This window comes from Doryrhamphus excisus, chromosome 22 (genome assembly GCF_030265055.1).
Source record: "Doryrhamphus excisus isolate RoL2022-K1 chromosome 22, RoL_Dexc_1.0, whole genome shotgun sequence".
Lineage (NCBI taxonomy): Eukaryota > Metazoa > Chordata > Actinopteri > Syngnathiformes > Syngnathidae > Doryrhamphus > Doryrhamphus excisus.
The window spans coordinates 12,573,084-12,585,720 of NC_080487.1; the positions used below are offsets into that span (position 1 = coordinate 12,573,084).

Here is a 12,637-nt window from a genome sequence, read left to right on the forward strand (position 1 = left end):
TTGGTGTTGCATTTTCATTATTCCACCGGCAAAGAGCTCCTGTCACCTAGAGGATCTTTGACGAGCATGTCCATATTGCTTATGTACTGATGTGCAACTTTATCTATATTAGTGATGTAAAAAAAAGATATAATAGACATGATATATAAAATAAGAATGCTAGTGAAGGCTAGCAATTGTGTCAAATAGCCCTTCCCTTTATGTGGACTGCATGCTGTTGCTCCATCATCATCTTCAGAAGAGAAGAGAAGAGGAAGCTGCCGTTGGTGCCTTCACTCCTTGGATGTTCGCCTTCAAAGCACCATAAAAAAAATCTCTCATACAAAGAACATGTCTTACGAAGAGCCTAATGTGCCAAAATGGAGGAAAATAGCGTTAAGGTAAGCACTGTATTTATTGCTGGGTGTATTGTATTGATTATTGTGGTGCTGTAAGTCAACGGAGCTATCCGATATAACAAGTATGTGTTGTTGCTGTTTAAGAAACGTTAAGATTCTGTGCAGTTTGGACTTGGGAACCTTTTTTATGACACATTAAACACCGCTGTTAGCATCCATTGATAGCAGCAGGCTAAATCACCGCTAGCTTGTCGAAAGGGTGGAGGGTGGTCATGTGACCGTAACACAACAATGTAAATAATGTTTATATAAACATATTTACAGAGTAACAATAATGATTTAAATGTATGTATTTTTTTTCTAACCGTATATGTATTTCCAAATCTGAGTGGTTGAACGTTAAGCAAACTTTATCGAAGTTAAATGTGTGGTTTGAAAATGCTCGCAATCAACACTTTCGTCACCACCCGGCATGCTTATTTAGAATGAGGCACAATCAGCACTTTCATCAAACTTTAAAACTTTATTGACACAAACATTTAACAACACTGCTTTTTGCGCTAAAACTCACTAAAGCCTACAAATCAATTTAGCCAGTTTTTACTTTCCGATAAGAAAATATGGTGAAAGTTACGGGAAAATGCGACGTTCACGTCACGCAGCGAAGAGACGTGGCAGCCGTCTAAACCAAATATATCACATTTACTGACGGAGGTTCAAAAATGACTCAAGTTTAGAGTTTTTGTTGCTGTTCTGTGTTGTTATGTTGTCAACGAATAGTCACCATTTGCGTTGCTTAGTTGACACTTAGATGCCCAAAATCTTGCCTGTCCCAAATTTTCTCCACAAACCACATGGATTTGTAGCCAATCATTTACTAGAAATATGCATAAGACCCACCCTTTTTCGCACTGCCAGCCAATGGGCGGTTTCATTGCTGCTAACACTTCCTGTATTCCAAAAGCACGTTTCTTTGGCAGGGCTGAAAACGCCTGTTGGAACATTAAATAGCAATAATAACAAAACTGCACCGTTTTGTCACAACATGCCAACTCCAAGGTAAGACTTGTCCGATTTAGAAGTTAACTTGACGTAGTTTATTTGTGAGAGACATTTTATATTTGACGCTTAAAAATTTACTCTTACTTCCTGTGTAATTTCTTCTCCAAATGTTGCACTCTGAGAGCATTTTTGATGCATTCAAGTTGTGTAAGCTGTTATAAACAGTCATGCAATGGAAAATACCACTAAGATATCAGACAAAATGGCAAACGTGCCATGATGTTTTAAACATATACTGTATATATATATTTTTTTAAAGTGTTTTTATGTAAGTATACATATATGTTTGAAATATCCTGTGTTGAGCATGTGATGACCTCCGAAAAAAAAACAGGTGCCATCTGTAAAAACAAAAAAACCCAAATTCAGCGAATCTCCAAAGCATGACTCGCCACATCCCAGCAGATTTGGAGCCTCTGCCTGCTGAGTTTGTACAACAATATTTATTATTTCTGCTTCCACTTAGTGAAAACACACTTTTCGGGATGGGCAACCCCCTTCTGGACATTTCTGCTGTGGTGGACAAGGACTTTCTTGATAAGTGAGTGTGACTCTCATCTATTTTCTGTTATGTCATCAATTAAATATGTTTTTTAACGGGAGTCGAATCTATCCTAAAAAGGTACGGATTGAAGCCCAATGACCAGATCCTCGCCGAGGACAAACACAAGGCCTTGTGAGTAAAACTAACTCAATGCTCGTACACACACACATGCTCCACTGGTGTAACGTTAATATGCAGTGGAACCAAATAAGGGTTGTCCCAAAGCTTAAAATAGCAACCTTTCACATTTCCCCTGCGTAAGAGGGAGTCCCTGAACATATCACGCCTATTTTATGTTATGTCTATGAAATATACTTAGAAAAATACAATCTTCCATATTTTTAATATCAAATATTTGGCGTTAATTGAAGGATTTTTTAAAACTCATTATATAAAATAATGAAATGGAGTACATGAGAAAGCTACAAGAAAGAATATTGCTCTTTTTGACCACATGGAGAGCAGAGCACTGTTTCTAAGCAACTACTACAGAAAATGCTTGTCAAAGATCTTCTATGTGACAGAGTATTCTGCTGTTTTTTTTTTAGGTAGCAACTGCAAAAAATGCTAGTCAAAGATCCTCTATTCGACAGTGCGCTAATGTTTTTAGGAACTGATGTGAATGTTTTGAACTGTCATTCCTGATTCCGAATTTTGCCCCACGATGTACAGTAGTAAGTTATCCCAATATTATTTTTCCTGAACGCATCGCAGGCCAGTGCTTGGAAATCAACAGGATCCATACTGCCTGGAGGTAAACATGTCCGCCAAACAAGCGTTTTGAAAGCAGAGATTACTTTTAATCAATAGCTGCTCGAGCGTCTGTCCTCGGGTAGAGTACAGATTGTACCGCGTCAGGGAATCTGTCTGGGTTAACGTCCACTGTGACCAAAAAAAAACAAAAAAACGATAACAACCATACCATCTGTGTGGACGACAATATGAATATGCCTTCCAATATGTCCAGATCAGCTCTTGTTGTCATTCCTGAGTCTAAAATTGCTCAACAATTGACACCTCCGAGCTGCTAGGGCTGACCGCAGTCTTATCCGCTATTAGCAAGATAACCGACCTGCGACCTGTCGGCCTCCACAGAAGCACTTTGGAGTTGCTCAAGGGCAGAGCCTCAAGATAAGGGGTCGTAAACTCCATATTTGGACGTGTATAAGTCAATCTTGCACTTTTATTAGGGTTCAGTGGAACCGTGCAACATGAGTCAGTTACGTAATCAATATGAGCGTAGGCTTCTTTGATTGCACAACATGCCGTACACAGGAAGTAACAGGATGACAGGAAGTAGACGTACAATAATATATTACTGCAGTACTGACGGTAAGATTACATAAAAGTGATAATATGTGACTATTTCTGCATAATACATAGTACCTCGGGCTGCACGGTGGACGAGTGGTTAGCGCGTGGGCGTCACAGCTTGGAGACCCGAGTTCAATTCCACTCTCGGCTATCTCTGTGTGGAGTTTGCATGTACTCCGGTTTCCTGCCACATTCCAAAAAACATGCTAGGTTAATCGGCGACTCCAAATTGTCCATAGGTATGAATGTGAGTGTGAATGGTTGTTTGTCTATATGTGCCCTGTGATTGGCTGGCCACTAGTCCAGGGTGTAGGAAGGAGTGTAAAGAGTAGGAAGAAGCAAAACTTATTAAAATCTACCCATCCATCTGGTACTTTTACAATCAGTAACTGTTACATTTGTTCACTTCCTGCTTTCCGGATATATTTTTTAATTTTTTAATGTTTTAATGTTTTAATGTTTTAATTTTTTAATTTTTTAATTTTTTAATTTTTTAATTTTTTAATTTTTTAATTTTTTAATTTTTTAATTTTTTAATTTTTTAATTTTTTAATTTTTTGTTATGTACCGAAGTATGAGGTGATATGACCATCCAATGCCATAATGGGTACCATAGTAAGTGTCAATATAGTGATATATATAGCACATCATGACTGGTTGTATTTAGCAAACATCAACTGCTTGTATTGTTTCTTGAATAAATAAAAAAAAGTTTAATTGAAAAAAACTCTTTAAAAAAACATTTTTCACAGTACTCTGTGTGTGTGTGTGTGTATACAAACGCCTTCTACTCCCTACAATATTATAATAATATTTTATTGTCCACCTCCATGACAGCATCTTTACAGGCAATCTGCTGCCATCGTGTGGCTGAAAGTGGAACGTACTTGTCAATAAGTGTCTCCAAGCTCCCTCTCCCCCTTTTTATTCACTTCTGCCGCTGTCCACTAGGTGGCATTAATGTCTCACTGATTCGCCCTCCTTATCCTCTCCTCTGTATGGAGCAGGAAGTAACGTGTCACCACAAAGAATGCCCCGCCCCCTCCCCATCCTGCAGGGGGATGATGATGATGATGATGTGTGCACACAGTAGACACATCATCACCATCATCATCATCACCATGCACCAATAGGACGTCGCTTTTAATCGTGTTGTCTTTGCACTCCATCCAATGATAATGAATTGTTCTTTTGCAGAGGTTGTTTGCTCACATTGCAATTAAGTTCACCCTCCTCCTCCTCCTCCTCCTCATCGTCCTCCTCCTCATCCCTTTCTGTGCTAAATGCAGATTAGCAGCGTCACAATGCAGAATGCGAGTAAACTCCTCATTATATCATGTGTGTGTGTGTGTGTGTGAGAACCTTTCTCTTTTTGCCGCATGAATAATTCAAGCCGCAGCATTAGCAAGCTGGCTGCTATTAGCATGCGGGATGGCGGTGGAGGATTGAGACGTACATCATCATCATCACATCACACATGCCCTGCTGTGTGTGCATGTGTGTGTGTTTGTACGTCGCTCAATCTACTTACAGGAAGTACAACAAGGCAACCCCCCCCCACACTCCCCATCTTACCTAGATACCTACCTCGTACTCAAACACCAGCGTGCGATGCATTCATCTCTGTAAACACGCTAGACTGGTATTGTTTTGGAGCGAAGGGAACGGCTGAGTGGGCGCCCGCCATGGTTCCACTTCACAGCACGCTTGACTGAGCGTGTAGACACGTTTCTCCTTCCCCCGTGCTGGCGCCGGTACTACACTACTTTAAAGTGACCTCCGTTCGGACCCCCCAGGGGTGGTATGTGTGTGTATGTGGGGGGGGCAGCGGCGGTAACAACGTTCCCCCTTCCGTCCTCTGCTCACGTCGGAGGTTTGCAAGCCTGCGTCCATCAAGAGATAAATGGCGGCGGAGTGGTAATTGAGACCTCAGCGACGCGCCCGCCGGTGATGTTTTATTGATATGCATGAACGTGATGAAATGGGGATTTTGCATGAATGTGACATCACTGACATGCACACCCCCCCCTCACCCCCCACACCCCCCACCCGGTCTCCTTCTCACGGCCCTGCTCAGCTGCTGCAAGAAGTGTAGCGAAAAGCCTCTTGAAAGACGTTATATAGAACCTGAATTTTAGACTTTTATAATGATTCGGAGGGCGGCACGGCGGTCGAGTGGTTAGCGCACAGACCTCACAGCTAGGAGACCAGGGTTCAATTCCACCCTCGGTCATCTCTGTGTGGAGTTTTCATGTTCTCCCCGTGCATGCGTGGGTTTTCTCCGGGTACTCCGGTTTCCTCCCACATTCCAAAAACATGCTAGGTTAATTAGCGACTCCAAATTGTCCATAGGTATGAATGTGAGTGTGAATGGTTGTTTGTCTATATGTGCCCTGTGATTGGCTGGCCACCAGTCCAGGGTGTACCCCGCCTCTCGCCCGAAGACAGCTGGGATAGGCTCCAGCACCCCTGCGACCCTCGTGAGGATAAGCGGTAGAAAATGAATGAATGAATGAATAATGATTCGGAGTGCATGGGAAAGCGGAAACGGAAACCTAACCTCTCATTGACCACATAGTCATTTAATCACAAATATATTGCAACAGAACCAATGTTGTAACTGTGGAGTGAACTGCTCAGCTAGCATGAATACAATTGGGAAAAAAACCAAAACTTAAACTGTATTATGGAAAGCAGGAAGTGAACAAATGTAACAGTTACTGATTATAAAAGTACCAGATGGATGGGGTAGGATTGAATAAGCTTTGCTTCTTCCTACTCTTTACACTCCTTCCTACACCCCGGACTGGTGGCCAGCCAATCACAGGGCACATTTAGACAAACAACCATTCACACTCACATTCATACCTATGGACAATTTGGAGTCGCTAATTAACCTAGCATGTTTTTGGAATGTGGGAGGAAACCGGAATACTCTGAGAAAACCCACGCATGCACAGGGTGAACATGCAAACTCCATACAGAGATGGCCGAATGTGGAATCGAACTCGGGTTTCCTAGCTGTGAGGCCTAACCACTTGGTCACCGTGCAGCCGGGTGATATATCGATATTTTTTTTAAAATATCAATATATCTTAAGCACAATATCAAAGACATGTATATCGTTCATATCGATTTTATGTGGGGGGGGGGGGGGGGTCTCATGTTTCAAGATGGCGCCGTCCGAGTGCAAGCTAGCTACGACAGCTCCGTGTCTCCTGCGGCGTTTTTAGTGTCTAATCGTGCTTTATTTATAAATTGAATGTGAGTGTGAATGGTTGTTTGTCTATATGTGCCCTGTGATTGGCTGGCCACCCGTCCGGGGCGTACCCCGCCTCTCCCCCGAAGACAGCTGGGATAGGCTCTTCCTTCCGTGGCTCATCACTTAACCACTATAATGGGTGGGGGGAGGCTGATGCAATTGTCATTGGGGGGGTCCTGGGTCCCGGGTCCCAGCAGGTGGTGCAACAACAAACATGAACCACATTATTTATAACACGACTCCCCTCCTCGCCCCCCCAGTCCTCTTCCACTTCCTTTTATGAGCATTTTATAATTAATACGTGGGTGTCTCAGACACTTCATGACAGTGTGTTCCGGACTATTTTTAGTCCACTTTGATTCCCCCCCCACCCCAATTGTGCTATATGGGCTGGATGGTTCCACCGCACCTTAAGCGCGCACGCATGGCACATTCTTTAAAGTTCACAGCGGGCCATATGGTCCCCGCAGTAGGGTGGAATAATTCGCACGGATGGGCTCGGGCTTTGTAGTTTCGGGGGTCTTCGGATCTGGATCCTCAAGAGAGCGACAGAAGCCTTCCATCCTTTTGTGCCACCGTCGCCGCTCTCACCCTCCCTTTTTTTTTTTTTTTTTTTTTCCCTGCACCGCACTGTGACAAACAAGCCTCTGCAGTGCAAAGAAGACAGGGAAAAAAAAACTGCTGATATGAACACCAGTGTGGCCTAATTGAGTACAAACTGTCCTCTCGCTAATGCCAACAAATGTGCTGCTGCTGGATTGTCTTGCGTCTTGTTTTTTTTTTTTTTTTTTAACACATTTTTTTTTTTCCCAGGCGTTCTAATGCAATTACTCCCACATTACAGCCGTGTAATTGCACAGTCATTAATTGTGTACCCAGGCTGCGAAAAGCTGTTACGAGGTAATAGGTGCTTGTTTTCTCCCCTGAATAGGGATTTACCAAAATGGGCCATGAGATACCTGAACGTTATTATTATTATTATTATTATTATTATTCCGCTTTCGGCAAATGGGCATTTCTCCCGTAGTGGATTAACGCAAGGCTTCGACTCAACTGTTTGAATCATGACTCATTTGCACTCTTTCCATCTAATGCAGGGGTCTCAAACTCAATTTACCTGGGGGCCACTGGAGCTAGGGTCTGGGCAAGGCTGGGGGCCGCATCAGGTTTAAAAAAAAAAAAAACCAAAAAAACGCATTTATTAAAACATTCCACTGTTCTCAAATATCTTAATTTTTCTGCACAAAAAAGATGAAAAATAAATAAACAAATCAATAATAAAGAAAATCAATCAATCAGTAATAAACAAATATAATAATAATAATAAAACAGCAAATAATAAAAACTTAATAAACCACATATAGTTGGTGGGTAGACAAATTATTTTTTTCAGATTAAAATTAACAAAGCATTATTAGAGCCCAAAACACAACTATAGTCACATTTATACTTTTTATTTACAACATATTGCGCAACTGCAGGGTCTTGAGACACATGCTAACTCGCTAACTAGAGATCTAGCGACCTAAACGGTAGCCTTCAAGTTATTTCCTTTCAACTTAAATAGCCAAAAACTTACCACTTCCACACGGATAGGGAGGATAACTATGAACAGTTTTTATTTACAACATATTGCGCAACTGCAGCGTCTTGAGACACATGCTAACTCGCAAACTAGAGCGCTAGCGACCTAAACGGTAGCCTTCAAGTTATTTCCTTTCAACTTAAATAGCCAAAAACTTACCACTTCCACACGGATAGGGAGGATAACTATGAACAGTTTTTATTTACAACATATTGCGCAACTGCAGCGTCTTGAGACACATGCTAACTCGCAAACTAGAGCGCTAGCGACCTAAACGGTAGCCTTCAAGTTATTTCCTTTCAACTTAAATAGCCAAAAACTTACCACTTCCACACGGATAGGGAGGATAACTATGAACAGTTTTTATTTACAACATATTGCGCAACTGCAGCGTCTTGAGACACATGCTAACTCGCAAACTAGAGCGCTAGCGACCTAAACGGTAGCCTTCAAGTTATTTCCTTTCAACTTAAATAGCCAAAAACTTACCACTTCCACACGGATAGGGAGGATAACTATGAACAGTTTTTATTTACAACATATTGCGCAACTGCAGCGTCTTGAGACACATGCTAACTCGCAAACTAGAGCGCTAGCGACCTAAACGGTAGCCTTCAAGTTATTTCCTTTCAACTTAAATAGCCAAAAACTTACCACTTCCACACGGATAGGGAGGATAACTATGAACAGTTTTTATTTACAACATATTGCGCAACTGCAGCGTCTTGAGACACATGCTAACTCGCAAACTAGAGCGCTAGCGACCTAAACGGTAGCCTTCAAGTTATTTCCTTTCAACTTAAATAGCCAAAAACTTACCACTTCCACACGGATAGGGAGGATAACTATGAACAGTTTTTATTTACAACATATTGCGCAACTGCAGGGTCTTGTGACACATGCTAACTCGCAAACTAGAGAGCTAGCGACCTAAACGGTAGCCTTCAAGTTATTTCCTTTCAACTTAAATAGCCAAAAACTTACCACTTCCACACGGATAGGGAGGATAACTATGAACAGTTTTTATTTACAACATATTGCGCAACTGCAGCGTCTTGAGACACATGCTAACTCGCAAACTACAGCGCTAGCGACCTAAACGGTAGCCTTCAAGCTATTTCCTTTCAACTTAAATAGCCAAAAACTTACCACTTCCACACGGATAGGGAGGATAACTATGAACAGTTTTTATTTACAACATATTGCGCAACTGCAGGGTCTTGAGACACATGCTAACTCACAAACTAGAGCGCTAGCGACCTAAACGGTAGCCTCCAAGTTATTTCCTTTCAACTTAAATAGCCAAAAACTTACCACTTCCACACGGATAGGGAGGATAACTATGAACAGTTTTTATTTACAACATATTGCGCAACTGCAGGGTCTTGAGACACATGCTAACTCGCTAACTAGAGATCTAGCGACCTAAACGGTAGCCTCCAAGTTATTTCCTTTCAACTTAAATAGCCAAAAACTTACCACTTCCACACGGATAGGGAGGATAACTATGAACAGTTTTTATTTACAACATATTGCGCAACTGCAGCGTCTTGAGACACATGCTAACTCGCAAACTAGAGCGCTAGCGACCTAAACGGTAGCCTTCAAGTTATTTCCTTTCAACTTAAAAAGCCAAAAACGTACCACTTCCACACGGATAGGGAGGATAACTATGAACAGTTTTTATTTACAACATATTGCACAACTGCAGGGTCTTGTGACACATGCTAACTCGCTAACTAGAGATCTAGCGACCTAAACGGTAGCCTTCAAGTTATTTCCTTTCAACTTAAATAGCCAAAAACTTACCACTTCCACATGGATAGGGAGGATAACTATGAACAGTTTTTATTTACAACATATTGCGCAACTGCAGCGTCTTGAGACACATGCTAACTCGCTAACTAGAGATCTAGCGACCTAAACGGTAGCCTTCAAGTTGTTTCCTTTCAACTTAAATAGCCAAAAACTTACCACTTCCACACGGATAGGGAGGATAACTATTAACAGTTATTTAACCTTTAACATGAACATGAATCAAACGTAATAATTTTTTCTGGGTACATGATACCATACAGCATCCATATCAAACTTGCGCGGGCCGCACTAATATTAAACTTTCATATCAAGGCGGGGGCTTCAAACTAGTGTCCTGCGCGCCATATTTGGCCCGCGGGCCGCGTGTTTGAGACCACTGATCTAATGTGATGAGAATGTCCTATTCGTTCTGCGGGAGATACTCCTTTTGAATAAGAATTTCCACAAGACTGATGTGAAGGGGGGGGGGGGGGGACCAGACTACGCAGGCAAGATAATTATTGATTTGAAATAAGAAAAAGATAAGGCTCAACCTTGAGGGGGAATAATTAATGGGCCTGTCTTGTCCCGCGCCAAGACACGAGGCGTATCGATTTTTAAAAGGATAAACTGCCCAACCCCTCCGCCGAGGCTTTGACAAACAATTTAATTGGGCAGAAAAACAAACAAACACACCTTGGCCTCGTCCATCTCCCTTTCATCGTGTCCCCGAGTTGTTTTCTCCAAGCCGACCTACGAAACGATTACTGTGCATCAGGCATCAGGCGTACGCATGCCTTCCAGACTACTAAGGAACATCAGCTAGGAATGGGATCCACGCGTCCTGATTGGGGATTCTAATCATCGAATGGACCTGCTTCCGTTCCAGGAAGTCTCAGCTTGTGCCAAAAATATCAGCATCACAGCTATAACAGTTTTAGCATTCATCTGCAGGTGCCTTTTACACAGAACCAAGCAAAGGTAGGAGGTTTGTAGAAAATTGCTGGATCAATTTTACCACGGCTGCATGGTGGACAAGTGGGAGACCCGGGTTCAATTCCACCCCGGAGCATGTTCTCCCCGTGCATGTGTGGGTTTTCTCTGGGTACTCCGGTTTCCTCCCACATTCCAAAAACATGCTAGGTTAATTAGCGATTCCAAATTGTCCATAGGTATGAATGTGAGTGTGAATGGTTGTTTGTCTATATGTGCCCTGTGATTGGCTGGCCACCAGTCCCGGGTGTAGGAGGGAGTGTAAAAAGTAGGAAGAAGCAAAGCTTATTAAATCCTACCCCTCCATCTGGTACTTTTATAATCAGTAACTGTTACATTTGTTCACTTCCTGCTTTCCGAATATATTTTTTAATTTTTTTAATTTTTTTATTTTATTTTTTAAATTAAAAAATTAAAAAATTAAAAAATTAAAAAATTAAAAAAATTAAAAATTTAAAAATTTAAAAATTTAAAAATTTAAAAATTTAAAAATTTAAAAATTTTTAAAATTTTAAAATTTTTAGTTGTGTGAAAGGGGCTTAAGCATACTTGCCTTCCGCTGTTGGAGCAGATACTTGACTAGGCTCTTGCAGTATCGGAACTGTCCGGCATTTATCCACACTTGTCCTGATTATGGTTTGGATACTATCTCGGAAGGTGGATAATTGCTGGGTCAGCTTTCACACAGAACAGCGCAGGGAAAAAGGTGGAACATTCCCGGCTTTAACCAGCAATGTAAAAGGGACTTAAGTTGACCTGATTTTACGGTGGAAGCAGATACTTTACTAGCATTTTAGCATTTTTTTTTACTAGCTTTTATGCAGGTCTGGCATTTATCCTCAGTTGCCTTTCACACAGATCTCAGTGTGTTTGAGAAAATAGAGAAATTTTAGCATTGTGAAAGCTTTTTAATTTAATAAAAAATCGACCAATGCGCCTTACAATCAAGTTCCAAAATCTGTAAAAATGTTATTTCGCCGAAGGTTGAATAATGCCGGCAACTCCTTTCACACAGCCATCCTTCTTCTTAAACCTCCACGGAGGACAAGCAAAGAAGTACTCTCCGTCTTCCCTTGAGCCCTCTCTTGAGCCGTGATTGAGGAGGTGCTTTCGGAGGGCGGGCTGTTTGATGGCGTCCTGGTGATTTGTTAGCTGTTTAAACATGAATGAGGCAATTAAATAAGGACGGGCAGTGGGTGCCGCAGTGATCATTAGAGATTAATTACCCCCGGTGCGCTCAAACACTCGGCGAGACGTCTTCCAGGAAGGAGTATCCACATCCAGTCGAGCCAATGATTAACGGAGTCTTGTACTTCCCGCGGAATCACTCAATGGGGATTTTCGGAGAACTCGTGCGGTCTTATTGGGATAGGCAAAACACACGAAAAGGCGAATGAAGAGAAACGGGCTAAAGACACTCAAGAGGAGCGAGTCTTGACTTATTGTCTTATTGTGTAAATAATCTGCTTCTAAAAAGGAAGTCATGAGTCACTTTGGGAACGCTCCGAGTACTTTTGGAAGTGCTCATATTTCCCTTGATGGCAGGAATGTAAACAAACCAAGGGGTCCCGACTTGTGTGATCTTGGACCTCCCTTAAGATTTACTTACACACAGATATTGTTCCAGGCAAGGAGGGAATGATATTGGTTGGAATAGTAGCTCATTATCCAATATTTTGGAAATGTTTGCAAGATTAAACGTTGCATAGCACGCTAGCCATGCTAACCACGCTAACACCACG

The 12,637-nt window shown here is 41.8% G+C and overlaps 1 protein-coding gene across 2 annotated transcripts in view; it reads left to right on the top strand.

Annotated features, from left to right (window-relative positions):
• The first annotated feature begins 104 nt into the window (after positions 1 to 104).
• LOC131109310 (adenosine kinase-like) overlaps positions 105 to 12,637 on the top strand; it is a 115,240-nt gene continuing 102,707 nt past the window's right edge. Inside the window, exons 1-3 of one of the 2 annotated variants that reach the window (XM_058061193.1) lie at positions 105 to 380; positions 1,867 to 1,941; positions 2,023 to 2,076. In XM_058061193.1, coding sequence (XP_057917176.1) covers positions 331 to 380; positions 1,867 to 1,941; positions 2,023 to 2,076 — 179 coding nt within the window. In that variant the 5' untranslated portion in view covers positions 105 to 330. Of the gene's footprint in view, positions 381 to 1,234; positions 1,398 to 1,866; positions 1,942 to 2,022; positions 2,077 to 12,637 lie in introns of those variants that run through there. The other variant, XM_058061192.1, reaches the window with a different exon arrangement.